At 46.2% G+C, this 22,048-nt stretch overlaps 1 protein-coding gene across 1 annotated transcript; it reads left to right on the top strand.

The window, feature by feature from the left end:
* Positions 1–6,508: 6,508 nt before the first annotated feature.
* Positions 6,509–17,802, top strand: LOC118096145 (chymotrypsin-like elastase family member 1). The gene is made up of 6 exons (XM_035137507.2): positions 6,509–6,605; positions 13,930–14,039; positions 14,763–14,857; positions 16,303–16,583; positions 17,003–17,169; positions 17,626–17,802. Exons 1-6 carry the CDS (start codon positions 6,509–6,511, stop codon positions 17,800–17,802), a joined length of 927 nt encoding a protein of 308 aa, XP_034993398.2.
* Positions 17,803–22,048: the final 4,246 nt, after the last annotated feature.

Below are 22,048 nucleotides of genomic sequence, written 5' to 3' on the forward strand. Positions count from 1 at the left end.
TTTAAAAAAATAGCCGCAGATAAACACGGGTACACAATATGGAGTCCCTCTGGAATCGAATTGGAAACTGTGAGCTGGTCTAAAATAGAACTCTGCAAGGCAGAGGCTCCAGGGACAGTTTTTAAAGTACACATATCCCTGATCTACATGTTACTCAGAATGAAGTAGTAGAATTTTGGACTGTTTCGTTTCAGATGACAGGTGGGGTTGGGCTCTTGTTTTTGAATGCTCTGCCACATGCATAAACCCTAACAACATGCATTGAACTAGCACATGAGAGAGAGAGAACTGTGTTAAATCTTCCTCCTTGCTGTGCTAGTTTGCTACACTCGGAGAGTGTTTTTGAGGATGTGTATATTGCTTTTAGGGGGAGGACACTCAAGTTTAATCAGTTGTCTTGAAGCCATGGACTCATGTCTTCCTGACCCCTTCCTTGCTGCATAGTTTAAATATGCTTTAAGTAAAATAAGCAAATAAAATACTATTATTCCTCAACCTTGTAGCCTAAAGTGCTACAGAATTATATAAATTGTTAAAATATATTATTCTCTTATTCTACCCCTCAGGTTGAAGTGGTCAAGAATTGTACCACCTTATTTTGAGTAATGTGTAGATCTATTAAAAGAAGAAGAAAGCCCATAATAGAATACCTGCATTTTATATAGGGTATTGCTTTAATACCATGTTTTTCTGAACGATGGCTTGAAGCACGTCATTGTATTTCCCTGTACATGTATTAATTGTAAGAACCTTTTAAAAAAACCATGTATAGAGAGAAAATACTGACTTAGTGTTAAACTTTGGTCCCTGCATTTGTCTTATTGCAACATTGTGCAGGTAGTTTTAAATACTAGAATTCCATTTTATACTTTTTACACAAATGGCATGTAGTAATTTATGAAAGCACATAATTGAGTACACTCCTTGTTACTAGATAGCTTATTGAATTACAGTGCTGTGTGCAATAAAAACCTGTGACTTCAGTGCAATTAGTCTTTCCTCTAGACCGGATGCATTGCAGATCATTGTGCAGTTGGCACAGCTCTTTGCAGAATGTCACATCCAGTTTCTTCAGCCAGGAGGAGTTGCATCCTAAATACACGAGGGAGTCGGTGCTTACACTGTTACCAAGGCACAACTGTACCGGTGTTACCAGAGAAGAGTCACAAATGGCTGGTTTACTATGAATTTTAATCTCTGGTTAACCTATCATTATGCAGCATGGCTACTTTTGTTTTCCTGGCATTAAATGTAATTGTCCTCTTGAGCTGATGTCCACTAGACTGAAACAGGTGGCAGTTGATGAGGAAAGCCAGCAAAGCAATGAGCTCAGTGTCTGCTAATTGGGGAAAGTAAATAAAACAGATGTTTCCTTATTTTGCATATTGCTGGCCATTTGGTTATTAATTGTGTTGCTCTTGCATGTACAGCAGAGTTTCTCCAAGGGTGTTCCTGCTGCTTTTTGAAAAGCATTAAAGCTTAAAGGATTTTCGGGGTGGGGGGTGGGATTTAGGAAGTCAAAAAACCCACCCAGACACTCATCTATGTGCTGGCTGCATTTGTACATAATGCTAAACCATGGTTTATGAGGGTAAGCCTCAGACATGCACGCTTCCATTACACACCCCACTGCCTAAGTATAGCAATGGGGAAGAATGGGGGCGGGGAGACCTTTACCTCCGTTTTTGACTAACTGCAACATAAGGTTATGTCTGAACCTAGACAAACTTTGGTTTAGTCCTAACTATGGTTTACTACAATGCACTAACGCCAAACTGTGGTTTATGAAGCTGGCTAAAGTTAAGATTAAGCACAATTTAGGGTTCAGACATAACCCTAAACTATGGTCAATTGGAAGCTTTCCATCTCTTCATGACCCTGCCAGAAGGAGGGAGTACATGAGCCTGAGGTTTGCACAGGCTCACTGTCATAACACTCAGCCATGGCTACCTAAATGTTGAAAATAGCAGATACTTTTAAAAGCCCCAACCCATAAAAACATGGCTCTGCTTATGCATTTCTGAAGCCTAAGGATGACCTTTTAGAAAAATAAATGTTCTAAATTGGGATGCTTACTGGATTAATATTGTCTTTTTCAGTCTCTGCTGATGTGTGAAATTATATGATTTAAATTATATGATAAACAAGTACTTCTCAATGAGTAGATTCACGTTTTTCCAGAATCCTCCGATTCTACTTGGATGGGGAGTTGCTTTGCGATCCTGCTGTTACTTTGGATGTAATTATTCTTTCTGCGTTCTGGTTTCTCAGTTTCTGATTCACATGCTAGCCTAGCTGTGCCATAGACCCTCGTAGTGAGCTAGGGCAGACCAGCCAATTATTTAAAGGTGCAACTGAAATAGGGTTGCCAGACTCAATAGAGGACAGGACTTCTGTGCCTTTAATTGCCCTGCTCTCTTTTGAGTCTGGAAACCTTAAAGAGAAACCAGCAGACCCTTTGTTTAATTTCCAAGCAAAGGGTCTGCTGGTTTCTTTTTAAGGTTTCCAGACTCAAAAGAGAGCAGGGCAATTAAAGGCACAGAAGTCCTGTCCTCTATTGAGTCTGGCAACCCTAAACTGAAAGGGCAATAACATAAGCTCTGGGGCTACCCCTCATGGGAGAGTGTTCCACAGGTCTTTGGGGGTGGGGGACTACTCTTTCTAGCAGCCACCTGTGAGAGTGGTGCCCCCCCCCCAAGTATCTTTCTGTGCAAGCAGGTCGATATGGAGACAGCTTGCCTTCCTTGGTCCTAAGCCATTAAGGGCTTTAGCCCAGGCATCATATGATCATAACACCCATAATCTTGTCACCTGCCCAGTAGGGCAGATCTCGGAAGCCATGTGGATCAGCTGATACTGATCCTCTGGCACTATAGCGGGTTTCCTTCTGCATCGCCTGTCACGGTGGGCCTGTGCAGAGGCACAGCCAGGTCTGTGCAGAGGAGCTGCTGCATTGGTGGGAAGTCCTATATGGGGATCTAAAGCATAATTCCCATCAGCTGCCACTGCTTTAACATGATGCAATTGTTAAAGTATCATATTTGTGCTGTGGGGGAAACATTCAACTCCCTGCTTAGTTTTGAAAGTCACCGGGTTGCTCTATTAGGCTTGACACACTCTCTCTCTGCCTAACCTATCTCACAGGCTTGTATTAGGGTAAAATTGGGACAACTCCCTCATATAACCTGACCTCGGAGTAAAAGGCAGGATACAAGTTCGATCGCTTTCAAAATTGTGACCGGTGTGTACGAAGGAGCTGGGCATATTATAGGGATTTGTAAGCTGTGCATTGCTGGCATCCTGCAAACATCCTCAGTGAGGCCCCTGAGAGTTGATTCTGAGCCTCATGGTTGTTGGGGAAGATTGTGCTCTGACTGCAACGCTGTACCCGAGAACAGGGCTTCATTTTCCTTCTAGGCATATGAGTTTGTGAGTGTGTGTGGCAGGTTCTTCCCATCCAGCCCATTTACTTTGAACTATAGAACCTTTTCGAGAATGTTCATCTGCATGAATCCTGAATCCCTTTCTTAGTCACCCAATAATATTAGGAACTGGCTTTTATATATACATCAGAGCACTGCTGAATAAACTTGACCCCGCTGCATATCTCCACCCATTTTTACTGATGGAGGTGTTTTGTCACCCTTAAGATACCACGTCCCATCGTAGGTCCGGCTCAACCAGTTAGAAGAAGACTATACGCTGCACTTTGTCGTTATTCCCCACCTTTCAAAACTCACACGCAGAAAAAGGATGGATGGAGGTTGCAGAATCCTGAGCCGCAGCTTGCGAGTCTTAGATGCATTAATCCCATGTCTAATATGTGAGCTAAGCAGATGTCACCTGTCTGCTTATCGGACTCCTAATAAATCACAGAGCATGCTCCACCTTCAACAATTTTTGAAATAACTAGCATTTTGAGACAGAAATGGGGAAAACCAGTCCCTGTGCAAATCAAAGGCAATAAGAAAATGAAGCTACCCTTTGTAGCTTGCCAACAATTTCAAGGCAGCCTCTTCAGCTGCATAATCAGGCTGACTCTTCCCCACCCAGCAACCAGCCCTCCTCCTTCCCTCCTCTACACACGAACACTTGATGCAGTTAGAGGCAGTGGCAGTGTAATTTAACGAATCTGGGTCAAGAGCTGCAAGTGCATTAAATTGGCTTTACTGTACTGCCTTCATAGAAATATGAAGCTTCTTCACGCCACCTAGTGTTCACCTGGTGAACAGTCACGAATTTCTAGCAAGTGACCTATAATGTTCCATAGTTCCAAATACAGTGGTACCTTGGTTTACGAACTTAATCCATTCTGGAAGTCCATCCTTAAACCAAAGCATTCTTAAACCAAGGCGTGCTTTCCCATAGCAGCAGGGGACTCAATTTACAAATGGAACACAATAGGAAGCGAAACATGCTCTGCTTCCAAGGCAAAGTTCACAACGCAAAACACCCACTTCCAGGTTTGCAGTGTTCTTAATCCAAGTTGTTCATAAACTAAGCTGTTCTTAAACTAAGGTACCACTGTAGTTGTTTTGGTCCACTGGAGCAAGATTCAAACGGTGAGTAAAAAAGAATACACCTTGAACCAAGCATTGTTGAAAATGCAATGTGCAAGCTTTTGAGTTACACAAAGCGCTTCCCCCAGTCTGAGTACAGCAGCTCTGCCCTCACTGATCCAGCCTCTCATTGCTACTCCTGACCTTCCCACATAGCACCGTCAACTGAACAGTCTGGAGATTGTGCTCCTGCCTCCCCTATTAGCTGAGTGTGGGGGTAGAAAATTAGACACAGTCCCTTTTTATTCCTTCAAGAACAGTGCGCAGGAGGCTCAATGTGTGCAGAGCATGGACATAGCCAAGGAGGGGCATGGGGGTAGTTGCCCCCTAAATGAATAAGAAATAAAAAATGGAGATTCTGTGTCTTTGGCGTTTGTCTAAAAACAACTCAGCAACTTTAAGGGTGTCCTGGTTTTTACTTTTTGAAATATACCTAACATGAAGCCTGCCCCCCACCCCCAACATAAATTCTGGTTATGCCCATGGTGCAAAGGGGCATGGAATTGTACCAGCTGTCCTCATCCCAATCCCATGAGAGTTGGAACAGATCCTGAATATGCACATAAATTGTATGCACACAGGCTCTCAGCTACATTAGTAAACAACAAATTGCATGTTCTTTAAACATTCAACACCAGATAGCGCCAGAGAGCAGGAATAGTTTAAAACATTTCCCATATGATTTTTTTTCTTTTGTTAAAACAATCTAATTTCTGACTTATTTATAGCGCCCCCCCGTGTTTAGATCCGCCCCCTGCAATTAGGGTGCTGAATTTTGCGGAGTTCCTGACTGCAGGCATGGATGCTGATGCAGAGCCTGTTGTTGTTGTTTAGTCGTTTAGTCATGTCCGACTCTTCGTGACCCCATGGACCATAGCACGCCAGGCACTCCTGTCTTGCACTGCCTCCCGCAGTTTGGTCAAACTCATGTTCGTAGCTTCGAGAACACTGTCCAACCATCTCATCCTCTGTCGTCCCCTTCTCCTTGTGCCCTCAAACTTTCCCAACATCAGAGTCTTTTCCAAGGATTCTTCTCTTCTCATGAGGTGGCCAAAGTATTGGAGCCTCAGCTTCACGATCTGCCCTTCCAGTGAGCACTCAGGGCAGAGCCTATGCGCATATAATTGCATATACAGAGACTTGTTCTGGCATTCAGATAAAGGTATGGAAACTAGAGGTAGAGCTAGTGGGCACGATCCCCCTCCTCCCTCAGCATACCCTTTTTAAAGGTATGAAAAAAGCTTGTCCCGTCTCTTAACAGGGAAAGCGTCAATGGCATTTTATTGATCACCCTCCCCCTCTAATTCCAAAATCCCTGCGATAAATCCTATCATTGTCTCCTCTGTGTATGACTGACCACGTACACTTAGGGTTGCCAACTTTAAACTCAGCTTTGGCTCTTCTGCCTTTAACTGCAACCCAGTGCCCAGGCAGTAGCAAGCTGGAGTTTTTCACTGCAGGGAGATGAGCATTATCTGGAGTCAGTGAACAGCTTCCTCCTGCTAATGAGGGCAGATTCATCTGCTCTTAAAAGCGCAAGAGCTGACCGAGCCAATAAAGAAAGTAGCAACATTATCTCTGCATTCACCTCCACTTGTGGGAGTTATGGTCAACACCTGACTAATTTCTTTTCTTGGTCAGTTGGCAATCCTTCTGTGCATACCCCATACAGTATCTTGCTGCAGCTGCTACCTGACTTGTTTGGGCCTTTCGGGGTAAAATTGCTGATGAGAACTGCTCTCTTGCCGTGTCCATGCAGAAGCATCTAGACCTCATTGTTTTGATCCTCTGTGCTTTGTCTGAGTGCATTAACAGTGACAGCAACAACGAGCAGCCGCCCCCTCTTCTCTCGTGCTGGATCCAGCCATCCTGTTCACGATCCCACATGCAAACTCAGTTTCCCTTTGCACGATTCCTGGATCAAGTCTTTTTCTTTATTTCTTTTGGCAATGATTTTGGACAGATTCTTTGCTTGCCTTTCTGTGCTTTCCTTGGCCAAGGTGTCCTTGACACAGGTGGTATTTCTTCCCAGACGCCTGGATTTAGGTAAGATGTTTGCTTATACGGAGTCAGAACGTTGCTTCATCTAGTTCAGTTTATTCTTACCATTGTGCAAATTATGAACAAGATTGCCATGTTTTGTTCCTAGTCTTGCTCTTGTACCTTTAACAGCAAGCTTTCACAGAGAAATTAAGCAAGAGGAGCTTTGGGTGGCATTAAGATAAAGGATGCTATCCTATAATACTTACCAGGGCTTACTTTGTAGTAAACATGCATGGGATTCCACTGAAAAAGGTGGGAAATTTCACATCTCCAACACATACTCAATTGCTTTCTGCAGATAGACACAGAAAAAGGTTGGGATATGCATAAAGGAATGGTTTAACAATCAATCTGTGTCACAGTGGCCGGAGCGGACTACTTCAGAGTAACGACGCTACGCAGCTCTGCATTTTATTCTTTTATTGGTGCTGCGTATTTACAGTGCTGAAGTCATGCTATTTACACGGAGTGATGTGATCAGTCGGTTTCAGAACCTCCTAATGGCTTTTGGCGCGTCTTTCTCCAACACAAAAGCTTTGGCAGACCCATCCTCTTTCCCCTCCTCTTTCTGCGTAGTTCTGGCGTTGGGGGGATGGGTCTCCCTCCCTTATTCGCCCCTTCCTGTCCCGCCTGGGACCCTGGCTCCTCTACCTTGCCTGAGCCTCGGACCCGACTTCCTGCTTCCCTACTGGAATCGGAACTCTCTCTGCTTTCCCCTGTGCTCGGTGATTGGCTTGAACTCAGGAGGGGAGGGACTTCGCGATATCCCCTGTCCCTCACATCCACCCCCCTCCCAAGCTCTCCTTCACCCCTCCCCAGGTCCCCCCCAGGTGTCGGTGACGACTGGAAGCCTAAGAACTCAGTGCTTTCCGAGCCCGTTGGTGTGAACACCTCCCCCCAGTCCTGCAAGCCCCCCCCTTCCGCCTGGGAGGATGGGAATCCCAAAAAGTCCGTGGCGTCAGAGCTGGTGGGGGTAAAAATGTTCTGCCAATCTGCTCCTTCCTCTGACTGGGTGGATCTCGGTGACACCCATACCTCATCCTCTGGTTCCTCAAACTCCGCTTCCCAGCGCCATGGTGAACTGCTCTCCCGTGCTTCCTCCCCCTCCCCCTCCCTTTCCATGTGCCAGGGCTTGGGTCTATGGGGAAAGAGGGCGTGAAATTCTTCTACCAGGAATTCCTCCTGTATCTGAGTGGCTGGGACCCATTCATTCTGGGACGGTGGAGCATCCTCCCATGCCATGAGGTACTCCAGTCCCCCCACCCCCCACCTTGAATCCAGGATGGCCGTGGCCTCATTGAGTTGCTCCCTGCCTTCCCTCTCCCCCCCTCCCTCAGGGGTTTGTTCGCTGTCTCGGAGCCTGCTGCTTTCCCTGTACGGCGACAGCAGCGATCTATGAAACACAGGGTGTACCCTCATGTCCTCTGGCAGTGCCAGCCTGTATGCCACCGGGTTGACCTGTTGCGTGACCGTGAAGGGGCCCAACCTTCTGGGCGCCAGCTTTTTGCATCGCCCTCTGATGGGAAGGCCCTCCGAGGACAACCACACTTTGTCCCCCACCCTAATGACCTCCCCCGGTCGCCTGTGGCGATCTGCCCCCTTCTTGTACGCTTCCTTGGCTCTCTCCAAGTGTTCTCTGAGCTGCTGGTGCACCGTCTCCAGTTCCTCTGCCCAATCCTCAGCCTGTGGGCCCTCCTCCTCCTCCTCCCCCTCCCTCTCTGGGAAAGATCTGAGGTCACGCCCGTAATTGGCCTTAAAGGGCGACACCCCTGTGGAGACGTGCACCGCATTGTTGTAGGCAAATTCTGCCAGTGGCAGGCGATCCACCCAGTCCGTTTGCCGCTGGCTGACGTAGCATCTCAGGTACTGCTGCAGAATGGCGTTGACCCTCTCCGCCTGTCCATTGGTCTGCGGGTGTCTAGCCGTCGACAAGCTGACCTCCACCTGCAGGAGGTTCATGAGCCGCCGCCAGAACCTGGAAACAAATTGGCGGCCACGATCCGAAATAACCCTTAAAGGTAATCCATGCAGTCTGAATACGTGATCCACAAACAGTTTGGCTGTCTCTTCTGCAGAGACCGCCCTGGCACACGGTATAAAGTGGCACATTTTGGACATGAGGTCCACCACCACCAACACTGCGGTCTTGCCCCTGGACGACGGCAGGTCTGTGATGAAGTCCATGGACACTACTTCCCACGGCCTGTGCGGTGTGGCTAAGGGCTCCAGCAAACCTGCTGGTGGCGCTCTGACCACCTTTGCCCGCTGGCAGGTGTCACAGCCCCTTACATAATCCCTCACATCCTCCCGCACCCCTGGCCACCAGAAGTGTCTCATGACTAGGTGAGCGGTTTTGTCCCTCCCAAAATGACCCGCCGTTGGGTTGTCGTGCATCTGCTTGAGGACCGTACGTCTAAGCTGGGTGGTGGGCAGGTACAGTGCCCCCTTGTAGAAAAGCAGCCCCCTGCGTTCTGCAAAGTCGTTTGCCTGCTCCCCCCCCCTCTCAGTTCTCTGAAGATGCGGCTGGCAAATTCATCCGCCGCCGTCAGTGCTGTGAGTTCTGCCTCGCTTACCACTGCTGCTCCGCAGGACCAAGCTGACGGGGGGAAGATGTGCCTGGGTGCCGGTGGCGCCTCCTCCTCCATGTACTCTGGCTTGCGGGAGAGGGCATCCGCCCTGACATTCTGCTCTCCCGGGATGTAGTGTATGGAGAAGTTGAAGTTCGAGAAGAACTCTGCCCACCGTATCTGCCGCTGGTTGAGCACCCTGGCAGTTCTCCAGAACTCCAGGTTCTTGTGGTCTGTGCACACCTGGATGGGGTGCTTGGCGCCCACCAGGAAGTGTCTCCAGTGCTGGAACGCAGCGTGGATCGCAAGAAGTTCCCGATCAAACACCGTGTAGTTTCGCTCTGGCTGGGTCAACTTCCTGGAGAAGAAGGCACAGGGTCTCCACTCTCTGTTGGCGTCCAGTTGCAACAAAATGGCGCCCACAGCTTTATCAGAAGCATCTGTCTCCACGCGTAGGGGCGCGTCCTGAACCACGTGGAACAGGTTCTGGTCTGAGGCGAACACCCTCTTGAGGCTTTCGAACGCTGCTTGCGCCTCTGGTGTCCACCTGAACTTCTGCTTGCCTCTCAGGCAGTCAGTGATGGGAGCCGTAACGCGAGAGAAGTTCTTGATGAACTTCCTGTAGAAGTTGGCGAAGCCTAGTAGGCGTTGGGCATCTTTGCGCGTCCTGGGGCTGTGCCAGTCCAGGATGGCCTGCACCTTGTCCTTGTCCATCGCCAGCCCCTTGTCTGACAGCTTGTAGCCTAGGAAGTCCACCTCCTTGGTGTGAAACTTCCACTTCTCCAGCTTCACATACAGGTGGTTCTCCTTCAGGCGCTGCAACACCTCCCTGACATCCTTCACATGCTGCACTGGGTCATCGGAGTAGATAAGGATGTCATCCAGGAAGACCAAGCATTTCCTGAAAAGGAGGGACCCCAGGACGTGGTGCATGAAGGCCTGGAAGCATGCTGAGCCCCCTTGCAACCCGAAGGGCATTACCAGATATTCAAAAGAGCCCAGAGGCGTGAACATCGTGGTTTTCCATTCATCGCCTTCCCGGATCCTGATCAAGTTGTACGCCCCCCTCAGGTCTAGCTTGGTGAAAATCTTGCCCCTGCGTGCCGCTGTCAGGAGATCATCCACTCTGGGCATGGGGAAAGCCACTGGCTCTGTCACTGAATTCAGTCGTCTAAAATCCACCACCAGACGGCGCTGTTGCGTGTCTTTCTTGTCCACCCAGAAGACCGGGCTGCCCCCTGCTGCCTTGCTTTCTCTGATGAACCCCCGCTTGAGGTTCTTGTCGATGAAAGCGCGCAGATCCTCCAGTTCCTGGTCTGACATGGCGTACAGCTTGGCTGGGGGTATAGTTGCCCCTGGCACCAGGTTGATCTGGCAGTCAAAAGGCCTGTGTGGGGGTAGGTGGTCGGACTCCGCTTCGCTGAAGACCTCCTGCAGGTCCCAGTACGGCTTGGGTATCGCCTCACCCCCTTTGATGTGCATGGTGGCCACCGTGGCTATCGGAGGCCCCTCCCCTGGTTGGTGCTGCATGCAATGTTCCAGGCAAAAGTCTGATCCAAAAGTGATGCATCTCTGGTGCCAACTGATGGAGGGGTCGTGGCGCGCCAGCCAGCTCATGCCCAAGACGATGGGGGGGTCTGAGATGGTGGTGACGTTGAATGCCAGTGTCTCTGAGTGCCTTCCCACCGTCATTCTCATGGGGGGGGTTTGATGCGTGATGGCCCCTCCCAGCAGCTCTCTGCCGTCAATGGTTGCCACGTGCAGAGGAAAATCCAGCTGCAGAAGCTGGATCTGGTGCTCTTCTGCAAAGTTTCTCGAGAAGAAGTTCGCTGACGCCCCACTGTCAATTAGGGCGAGGACCGTCAGGGGATAGCCATTTGGGAGCGTGAGCGTCACTTCTAGAACCACTCCTGCTCTGGGAGGGGTGGGCTGGCTCTGCTCCTCTCTGTGCGGGTGGGTGGGCTGGGGCTGTTGTCTGCTGACTGTGCCTGGCTGCTGCCCCTTGTCTCCTGCAGCCAGGCTTTCCCGTTTCCCTGCTGTGGTGCTGCGTCAGTGGGGGAGGGCACAACCGTTCCCGCCTTTCCTTGCCACTCCCTGCGATGTGGGCAGTCTCTGACGAGATGCTGGGGGGAGTTGCAGAGAAAGCAATTCCCACCCCTTCCCTCCTTGCGTCTTGGCGCCGCTGGGGTTTGAAAAGCCCGCGCGCGCGCGCTATCAATCTGCATGGGTTCCTGGTCCTGACTGGCCCCAGGCGTGGCTTGAAAGGGTTGTTGGGGGAGTGGCTTTTCCTGCGACCGTGGGAACCAAGCCCGCTTTGCGCGCGTTGCTTGCTTGTCGCTCCACCGGGATTCCTGTCTCACCCCCACCGCCAGAGCCGCTTTGCTCAGCTGATCCATATTACTGGGCTTTGGACCTCTCGAGAGCTCATCCTTCACCTCCTCATGCAACCCCAAGTAGAACGCCGCTTGCATTGGGGGTGACTCGAGTTCCCACCCCAATCTGTGCACCAGCATGGTGAATTTCGCCCAATACGCGCGAACTGTCATATTTCCTTGGCGTAAATTATGAAGTTCCTCCTTAGTCTGGTCCATATGACTATCGGACGAATACATCGTTTTCAAACCTTCTAGAAATAGTTTGACATTCTTCATGCAAGGATTCTTTGTTGCGATTAACGGTCTTAGCCACTCCCTGGCTGCCCCGGTAAGGTGCTCCACAATAAACGCTACCCTGTGCTCATCATCAGGGAACTCAGCGTGGTGCAGCTCAAGAGCATACACAATCTCAGTCTCAAAGCCCTGATATTCCCTCGGGTCTCCATTGAACTTGCTTACTAGCGTCCCGGCTCTCCTTCCTGGCAGCACTTGGACTTGGGGTGCCCCTCCCGCCTTGTTTTTCTCTGCATCCAGCTTGTTTTGGAGGTCTACCGCCACCGCCCTTAATTCCTGCTCTCTTTCCTGTAGCGCTCTCACCTGTTCCGCAAGTTGTAGCCGGTCGTCCTGGACCTTCCTAGTCTCTTCTTTAGCTGCCTTCAATTCCCCCTGCGCCTGCAGCGACAGCTGCTGCAGTTCTTGCTGGGCTTGCTCCGCGATCTGCCGCCATTTCTCCGCCTCTGACACGCTCATCCCGGCAACTCCAAAGTAGCCCAAAAAAGGATTAGGAGGTTGCTGTCACAGTGGCCGGAGCGGACTACTTCAGAGTAACGACGCTACGCAGCTCTGCATTTTATTCTTTTATTGGTGCTGCGTATTTACAGTGCTGAAGTCATGCTATTTACACGGAGTGATGTGATCAGTCGGTTTCAGAACCTCCTAATGGCTTTTGGCGCGTCTTTCTCCAACACAAAAGCTTTGGCAGACCCATCCTCTTTCCCCTCCTCTTTCTGCGTAGTTCTGGCGTTGGGGGGATGGGTCTCCCTCCCTTATTCGCCCCTTCCTGTCCCGCCTGGGACCCTGGCTCCTCTACCTTGCCTGAGCCTCGGACCCGACTTCCTGCTTCCCTACTGGAATCGGAACTCTCTCTGCTTTCCCCTGTGCTCGGTGATTGGCTTGAACTCAGGAGGGGAGGGACTTCGCGATATCCCCTGTCCCTCACATCCGTATTCCCAGGGCACTTTGAAAACAGTTAACTCTGTGAGGGGAATAGGGGTCTGCTAACAACTCTCACCACAATCAAATGTTGCTTCAGCAACGGGCAACCCCAAACTGAGAATGGCAAAAGATTTCATACCTTTCAGAAACAAATCATTCACACACATATATATATATATATATATATATATATATATATATATATATATATATATATATTGCAATGATTTTTTGGTGGTGGTTTTTATTGGATTTGTTGTGTCGTGTGCATATTGGCATATTGCTTTGTTATCATAAATGAGAAAGGGTATGTCGCAAGTCCTTTATTTCCTGGGCAATGAAACATCATGGTCATTACTTTAGTGCATTATGTGAACAAACAACTAAAAACTCACCCCTGGGCGTGAATTTTTGGAGGTGGATCAAAAGAGGTTTGTAAATACCGTGGGTTGACGCATACCCTCCGACATTTCTCGGATGAAAATAAGGACGCCCTAAGGAAAAGTGGGACATTCCGGGATCAAATCAGAAACTGTGGTGGCTTATGCAAATGTGACTGTCCGTTGAAAATGGGGACACTTGGAGGGTCTTGGCATCAATAAAGCAGGTGGAAGGGCAGGTGGAAGGATTGTAGCCTTTGGCTCCACCCAATCGCTGCGTGTATGCTGGAAGTATGCAAAGGGCTTCCACATGTGGCTTATGTAGAAGTCTCTTTCAGGCTTCTGCTAAATGTATGGAGGGCTCAGACTGGGGCACTACATTTATTAGATACATGGAGGGGCGATCTCAAAAGGACTTGCAGCACTTTTCAGACCGTTTAACGCACGTGGAAAGGACCACAATCAGACTTATTTTATCAAGTTTTTAATATTCTGTCGGGAGCCATCCAGAGTGGTTCAGGAAATATGAGTGGCAGACAAATATTATTATCCCTGCACACACACCCATTCATTGCACTGTACTGAAAAGACCCCTCTATACACACAAGGGACTCTTCTCTGCACAGTTGGGAACTGTGAATATCATATCTCTCTCTCTCTCTCTCTCTCTCTCTCTCTCTCTCTCTCTCTCTCTCTCTCTCTCTCTCTCTCTCTCTCTCTCATCTATCACTGGTTTAAATATCCCCCTTGCTTTTCTGTATAACCCCATTATTTTTCTTTCGCATTTCAGACTGGCCTAAAAACTGTGGTGTTGCGTATTTCCAACCAAACATATTTGCTAAGATTATTGCCGGCAATGAAGCGAGGCCTCATTCTTGGCCATGGCAAGTCTCCTTACAGGTATGAAATGTTTCAGTGATTCTCAAACCTTGGGCCAGAAGCTAGGTCCAACCAGAAGTAGTTCCAATCAGAAACTAAGTTCCAATCAGCAAAGGCCCTTTCTAAATTTGCTTGACTCTTTCCTGTTTGTAGGTTCAGCAAATTTTATTACTTCCCTGTTCAGCATGGCTGGGAGATGAAGTGGCTAGCTGCCCATTGTTTTGCTCCCAGGGTGGCGTGGTCATGGATTACTGGTTTCTTTGTACAGTTGTACTTTGGAAGTAAAACGGAAGTCCATTCGACTTCCAAAACATTCGAAAACCAAAGTGCAGCTCCTGCAGCCAATCAGAAGCTGCAGAAGCCCCATCAGACGTTTGGCTTCCAAAAACAATTCCCAAAACGGAACAGTCACTTCTGGGTTTGTGACGTTCGGGAGCCAAAACGTTCGGGAACTAAGCTGTTCGATTTCCAAGGTGCTACTGTATCTGTTTCTTCCTTCTCTAATCTCCAGCACAAAAAAATTGTACAGTACAGTACTTCACACTGCAATATTTAGTTGCAGGTCACACTTGGCTTTTATATACCAAGAGTGCACCAAATTATCCAAGTGCCAATTGTCATGTAGGGAAAAGTGCATCATCTTTGCACCACAGGGACCTATCAGCAGGGGAATGCCTAAGTTTGTGAAAAGAAAAGAAAAGAAAAATTCAGCTCTGCATTTTCTCCATCCATTTCCCTTCCCAGGCCCGTTCTAAACCAAGCGATAAATTCGTCCATGTCTGTGGTGGCACCCTCATTCACAAAAACTGGGTTCTCACTGCTGCCCACTGCTTCCAGAAGTAAGTTGTCTACTGTGTGTGAATTTTTGGAGGCAGATCAAAACGATGTGGGTGGCTCATGCAAACTGGTATGCCTTTTGGCATCGATAAAGCAGGCGGGGCGTACCTACTGTCATGGAATGCTTAGAGGACTCACCAATCAGGGAGAATGTTACTGACTTTCTAAAACAAGTACTGTACAGAACACTAACAGGAAACCCCTAGCCCCACCCAGAGACTATTAAGTACAGTGCCACCTGCTGGCTAAACTATATAATGACATTAAAGGTAAAGGTAAAGGGACCCCTGACCATTAGGTCCAGTCGTGACCGACTCTGGGGTTGCGCGCTCATCTCGCATTATTGGCCGAGGGAGCCGGCGTATAGCTTCCAGGTCATGTGGCCAGCATGACAAAGCCGCTTCTGCCGAACCAGAGCAATACATGGAAATGCCGTTTACCTTCCCGCTGTAGCGGTTCCTATTTATCTACTTGCATTTTGACATGCTTTCGAACTGCTAGGTTGGCAGGAGCTGGGACCAAGCAACGGGAGCTCACCCCGTCACAGGGATTCGAACCGCCGACCTTCTGATCAGCAAGCCCTAGGCTCAGTGGTACAAAATTTTATCTTCTCCACCACTTTCCCCCCTCCTATTTTCTGTCTGGCTAAGCTTCTTTCTGGTCATTGACCCTGTCTTGTGGGAAAGTCATTGGAGGAGAGGAGATAAAGGAGGGGGAAGCAGTAGGCAGGGGAAAGGCTTAAGCAGCTTTCCTCCTACCTGTTGTTTATTCCTTACGTATAATGTCCACCTCCACATGTGGCAAAAAGGGGTTGGGGACCTGTGTTGGCCAGTGTAATCATTCATATATATATTTTTCTACATGTAGAAAACAGAGTGGTTTTATTAACTTGTCCAGAGGGACGCAGGTGGCGCTGTGGGTTAAACCACAGAGCCTAGGGCTTGCTGATCAGAAGGTCGGCGGTTCGAATCCCTGCGACGGAGTAAGCTCCCGTTGCTCGGTCCCAGCTCCTGCCAACCTAGCAGTTCAAAAGCACGTCAAAGTGCAAGTAGATAAATAGGTACCGCTCCAAGCCCGAAGGTAAACGGCGTTTCCGTGCACTGCTCTGGTTCGGCAGAAGCGGTTTTGTCATGCTGGCCACATGACCTGGAAGCTGTACGCCGGCTCCCTCGGCCAATAATGCGAGATGAGCGCCGCAACCCCAGAGTCGGTCAAGACTGGACCTAATGGTCAGGGGTCCCTTTACCTTTACCCCCAGTGAAAAACTATACTTGGAAACTTCTTGTGGGAACAATTTTTTTCTGAGTGTCCATGTGGTTTTCCTTGTTGATGGTAGCGATATTAGTCTGGGTGGAGAATTAGACTCAAGTATAAAGGCAGGTAAAAGCAAATCGGGGTGGGGGGCATGTGAGACAACACACCCAACCCTACGGTGCATCATTTTCAGGGGGCAGGAAGAAGATGTCACCAACTGGCGAATTCTTCTCGGCAAGCATCACCTTAATCACCCGGAATCCACAGAACGAAGCTACCGGGTGAAGCGAATTTATCGGCATGAACGTTTTCAGTACCCACAGCTAAATGAGCTAGAGTATGACATTGCTTTGGTCAAGCCAGTGGAAGATATTACCGCCAACAGGTTTATCCATTATGCATGCCTACCAAAAAGAGGCAGTTTTCTCCGTCCGGGACACTCCTGCTGGGTGACTGGCTGGGGGGGCGCAAGAGGTATTTCAGAGTGTCATGTGCCACCAATAAGAATTACATTGTTTTCAATAAGTGTCTATAGCTTTGCAGCCTTAATTTGTGCAAAGTTAGAAGAGGTTGGCCCTGGAATCTGTTTTTGGTAGAATATGTTAGAATAGAGTCTCTAAACATGTGCAGAGTGCATTTCCTTGACAACCAAGAAGTCCGAATCAGCCACCCATGCTTAGGACTAAAAACCAGGCCTTCTAACACAAGTGTCATTATTCTGAGACAGGTTTGAACCCTGACATGATAATTTTCTTTAGAACTTAAGCACTTGTAGAAGATGGAAAATTAGAAGTATTTACCATTTCCAGTGTAATGCAAAGTCACGAAGTGCTAATCTTCAAGGTTCCAAAAATGCTCTGGTTCTTACACTTCTTCTGTTTTATGCACTGAAGGTGGAAAAGATGAAAACTTCTCTCTCTCCGAGGTTTTGAATCAGGCCAAGTTGCCAGTCATAGATTTCAACACATGTCACCTCAAGAAGTTCTGGGGAAGCAAAATCCAATCATCAATGCTCTGTGCTGGACTGGAAGATACAGCAAGGTCTTCAGCTGCTTGCCAGGTACAGAAATGGGCTATTAATGCAGAGCCTTTCCACACAAATCTGTTTTTAGGTGCTATCAGTAGACAACTCTCCCTGTCACTGTTGCTTTGAAAAATTTGCAACTTCAATAGCCAAAGATTTAAGAGCTTATCATGCTACTACTGCTAATTGTGTCCAGATTTTCACTTTTGGAAGTATGGCAACCCTATTATGTCACTACTTAGAGCACAACTTCAAGATCAAGCCAATTATGTATGACAAAGGAGATCTGTGAATAGGATCTCCAATAGTTTCTTAGAGGGTGAATACTGGGGGCTGGGGAGTGTTTCAGAACTATGGCACTGCTAATAACCTTGAAAAACTGTGGAAGATTTTATTCCAGGATATTTAGCATACCATCCCTTCTAGATTGACACTCATGTCTATCACTGGCATAAGAACATGTTTCAACTCTTGGACGATTTTTTTTTTCAGGGAGACTCGGGTGGCCCACTTCTTTGCCAAACTGGGAGAGAGACATGGGAAGTCCATGGGGTCGTGAGCTTCGGGCCAGTTGGGTGCCAGGTGCAGAACAAGCCCACTGTCTTTACTAGGACATCTGCGTATATTCCTTGGATTGAAGCAATCAGAATGCAGGATTTTTTTTTGTAAAGGACAGGAAAGACAAGGGAAGTCCAGGAATATCAATAAAATCCTTTGCAAATGTAGGAATGTGTGCTTATTTTAATACTGGAATTCTGGAAATGGGATTTGGGAAATGAGATTTGAGTTCATGGCTGAGCTGAAATTTGAACCTGCAATCCTACTCACAAACGAGTCTACCAACTAGAACAGGAACTCATTATGTAGCTGACTTTCCAAAGACGCCTTTTTCTCATTTTGTTTTGTGGTGGGGTGCCTCCCAGCAAGTTCTTCCACAGACAGTTGTGCAGCTTACCGTTGCATCTGAAATGTATGGGAAATAAGGTCAGGAAAATATGTGGGGCGCTTCCACCTGATTGGTTTGCAGGCTGGTAAGATGGAAGTTGGCTATTTAAGGAGCATTCATTTTTATTTGTGTGTGTGTGTGTGAAATTAGGTGATGTCACGCCAAACAAGTGTTATCACATACTTTCCAGTCCATTTCTCCATCCATTCTTTTGAGGAAGCACGTTTCTTGTGTTAGACCTCCCCGTCAACTATAATCATGCAACCTAAATTTGCCAGAGACGGACTAGAGGCGCCTGTTGATTACTGCGCTGAATAGAGGGAGGAAAGCTTCTTCCTCGGCAGCACCATGGAAACACAGAACAGAAGCAGAACAGTATCCTCCTCAAACAGGAGGCTTGAAAAAAATACGTCAACAAAAGGCAGGAAGCTTCTGTTAGCATACGGGCTCCAGAAAATGGGGTTTCCCCGCTTCCTTGACTGGCAGGAAAAATGCAGGCAAGTAGGCCTTATGGCGAGCTAGTAAAATTACCTTCAGGGTATATATATAGAGAGAGAGAGAAATAAAAAAAGAAAGCAATGAGGTTAGAGGGAGACAAAAAAACCCCACTCAACACACAACCCTGCATCTGAAATAAGGACAGCAAGTCAGCAACCATTCACAAAGCAGCATTGACATGTCACTCAAGGCAACAACCAGGAAAAGATAGTCATAACATTTTACCATGGACAGAATAATTGCCACACACAAGAAGAACAAGGATATAGTTTGAGTGCCTCACTTCTACTTCTTTAAATGATTTAATGTGTCAACATGAAGAGAAATTACTAATATTGTAGTTGTTGTATAAGGGATTTTTTTTGACTGGAATGCAATTGAAATTAGTAAGATTTTGTTTTGTTTTTAAATACATTTTATTCCAATTTTCCATATTCAACAAATTAACAAAACCAATCTTTTATACAAAATCTTATATTCACATCTTTTACCTTGCTCCGCCGAGCTATGACTTCCCCCCCTCCCTTCATGCGGGTTTCTTGTTAATTCCCTTTTTTGCAGTTCCTTTTTTAACATATTGGTCAATTCGTAAGGTTTATTTTAATCCTGCGAGAGTTTTTAATGATCTACAGTTTTTCTCCATATAGTCCACATATTTACTCCAGTCCTTTTGAAACCTTGTCTCCCCCTGGTCACGAATCTTGCATGTCAATCTAGCAAGTTCAGCATAGTCCATCATTTTTATCTGCCACTCCACAATTGTAGGTAATTCCTGTAATTTCCATTTTTGGGCTAACAAAGTCCTACCCGCGGTTGTTGCATACATAAACAGTGTTTGATCTTCTTTTCTAATCTCTCCTCCTATTATTCCTAACAAAAATGCTTCTGGTTTTTTTGGAAAGGTATATCTAAACATCTTTTTCAATTCGTTATATAAACTTTCCCAAAATCTTTTAACTTTTTCGCATGTCCACCACATATGATAAAATTCACCATCTTTCTCTTTACATTTCCAGCAACTTTTATCACTCATTCTATACATTTTAGCTAATTTAACTGGAGTTAAATACCATCTGTACATCATCTTATATACATTTTCTTTCAAGGCAGTACATGCTGTAAATCTTAAAGTTTGATTCCATAATTTCAACCACGCATCATATTCAATATTATGCCCCAAATCTTTTGCCCATTTAATCATCACTTCTTTTGTCAACTCATCTTTTGTATACCACTCCAACAACAAATCATACATCTTTGCCAAAAGCTTTGTTTTGCCTTCTAGCACTTCTATTTGAAATTTGGATCTTTTATCCTCAAAACCTATTTTTCTATCTTCTTTAAGCACATCATTTATTTGATGGTATTCTATCCATCCTGTTAACACTCCTTTAATGTCCTCAAAAGGTTTTAAACTCCATCCTTTTTCAGTTTTCGTCAAGATTTCCTCATACGTGGCCCGCCTCTTCTCCATATTTACTTTCTTAACTATTAATACCTCTGCTGGTGAGACCCACCAGGGTGTTTTAGTCTCTAACAGCCTTTTATTTCTTTCCCACACCTCGTACAGAGATCTTCTTATCACATGATTCGTAAACCCGGTATGTGATTTCTTTTTGTCATAACATAAATATGCATGCCATCCAAATCTATTGTTAAAACCTTCCAAATCTAACAAGTCCGTATTCTCTAGAGTTATCCATTCTTTTATCCAACAGATACAGGACGCTTCATAATAAAGTCTCAAGTCTGGCAGGGCGAATCCACCTCTTTCTTTCTTATCTACCAAAATCTTATGTTTTATTCTAGGTTTTTTCCCCTGCCAGACAAATCTTGATAAAATCTTTTGCCACTCTTGGAATTGCCTCGTACCTTTAACCACAGGTATAGTTTGAAATAGGAATAACATCTTAGGTAATACATTCATCTTTATTGTTGCGATTCTTCCTAAGAATGACATTTTCATATTAGTCCATCTTTCCAGGTCTTTCTTTATTTCCTTCCATACTTGTTCGTAATTATCACTGTAAAGATTAATATTCTTTGCTGTCATCCATATTCCCAGATATTTTACCTTTTTAGCCACGTCGAGTCCATGTTTTAACTGTAATTCCTGTTTTTCTTCTTTCGTCATATTCATTGCCATAACCTTGGTTTTTTGTCTATTTAATTTGAATCCTGCCAATTGGCCAAATTTCTCCATTACTTCTATAGCTTCTGCAACACTTTCCTTTGGATTTTCCAATGTTAAAACTAAATCATCTGCGAAGGCTTTCACTTTAAATTGCTTTGCACCTACCTTAATACCTCTAATTGTAGATAGGTCTCTTAATCTGATCAATAATATTTCCAGGACCATGATGAACAATAACGGTGATAAAGGGCAGCCCTGTCTAGTTCCTTTTGTGATTTCAAAATATTCTGTTAGGGTATTATTAATTATCAATCTTGCCTTTTGCTCTGAATAAATCGCCTCGATCCCATTCACGAATGTATTCTTCCCAACCATTGATTCCAAATTCCTCTTCATGAATTGCCAAGATATATTGTCAAAAGCTTTCTCAGCATCTACAAACATCAAGACAGCTGGTTTATCTATCTTGGTCTCCAAGATAATGTGTCTTACATTATCCTTTAACTGTCTACCAGGAAGAAAACCAGCCTGATCCTTATGTATTATTTGATTTAAAACTTCTTTCAATCTCTTGGACATTATATCTGCAAAGAGTTTGTAATCATTATTCAATAATGAGATTGGTCTATAATTTTTGACTTCTAAGCCATCCGTATCCGGCTTTGGGATCAATGTTATGTATGCCTCTTTCCATGTATTTGGGATCTTTCCCCCCCAATTAGTAAGATTTTGGATGATCAAGAAAATCATCAAACCATCAATTCTAGCACGCGGGAGGCCACCTAAATTATATACATACTGTAATTCGGTATTTGAACAATTGGTATTAGTAATTGTATTCTAATTTGGTATTGTTATAATGAAGCTATTATTGGATTGAAATTGAAAATTAATGAAAATTATTATAAAAAAAGCAGCGTTGAGACATATGGCAATGGTGAGTAAATGCAAGCTTGTTTTTCCGACACTGTATAACTGTCATTTAATTCAATCTACAAGCTCTTAGCAAAGCTTTTTCGTTTGCTTTTTTATTGCTTAATTTGTATACCGCCCTTCATCCAAAGGCCACAGGGCGGTTTCCAACGCAAAGCACATAATATAATAACAAATAATAATAACCCCTACACGACACTTTTTTTTTAAAAAAAAGCTTAGTAAGCCCAAGGCCAAGGGGAAAACCTTGAACCAAACAACCTCCCTGGCTATTTCTTTGAGCTACGAGCTATTTCCCTCCTCCCAGCGCGCATTACGTAAAGAGGTGGAAGCGACGTCGCCCACAATTTAGTCCGGGCAGCGACTTCTGAAGGCTCGAGTGCGCATGCCTCCAGGGCGCTTCC

This window comes from Zootoca vivipara, chromosome 5 (assembly GCF_963506605.1).
Source record: "Zootoca vivipara chromosome 5, rZooViv1.1, whole genome shotgun sequence".
Taxonomy (NCBI): domain Eukaryota; kingdom Metazoa; phylum Chordata; class Lepidosauria; order Squamata; family Lacertidae; genus Zootoca; species Zootoca vivipara.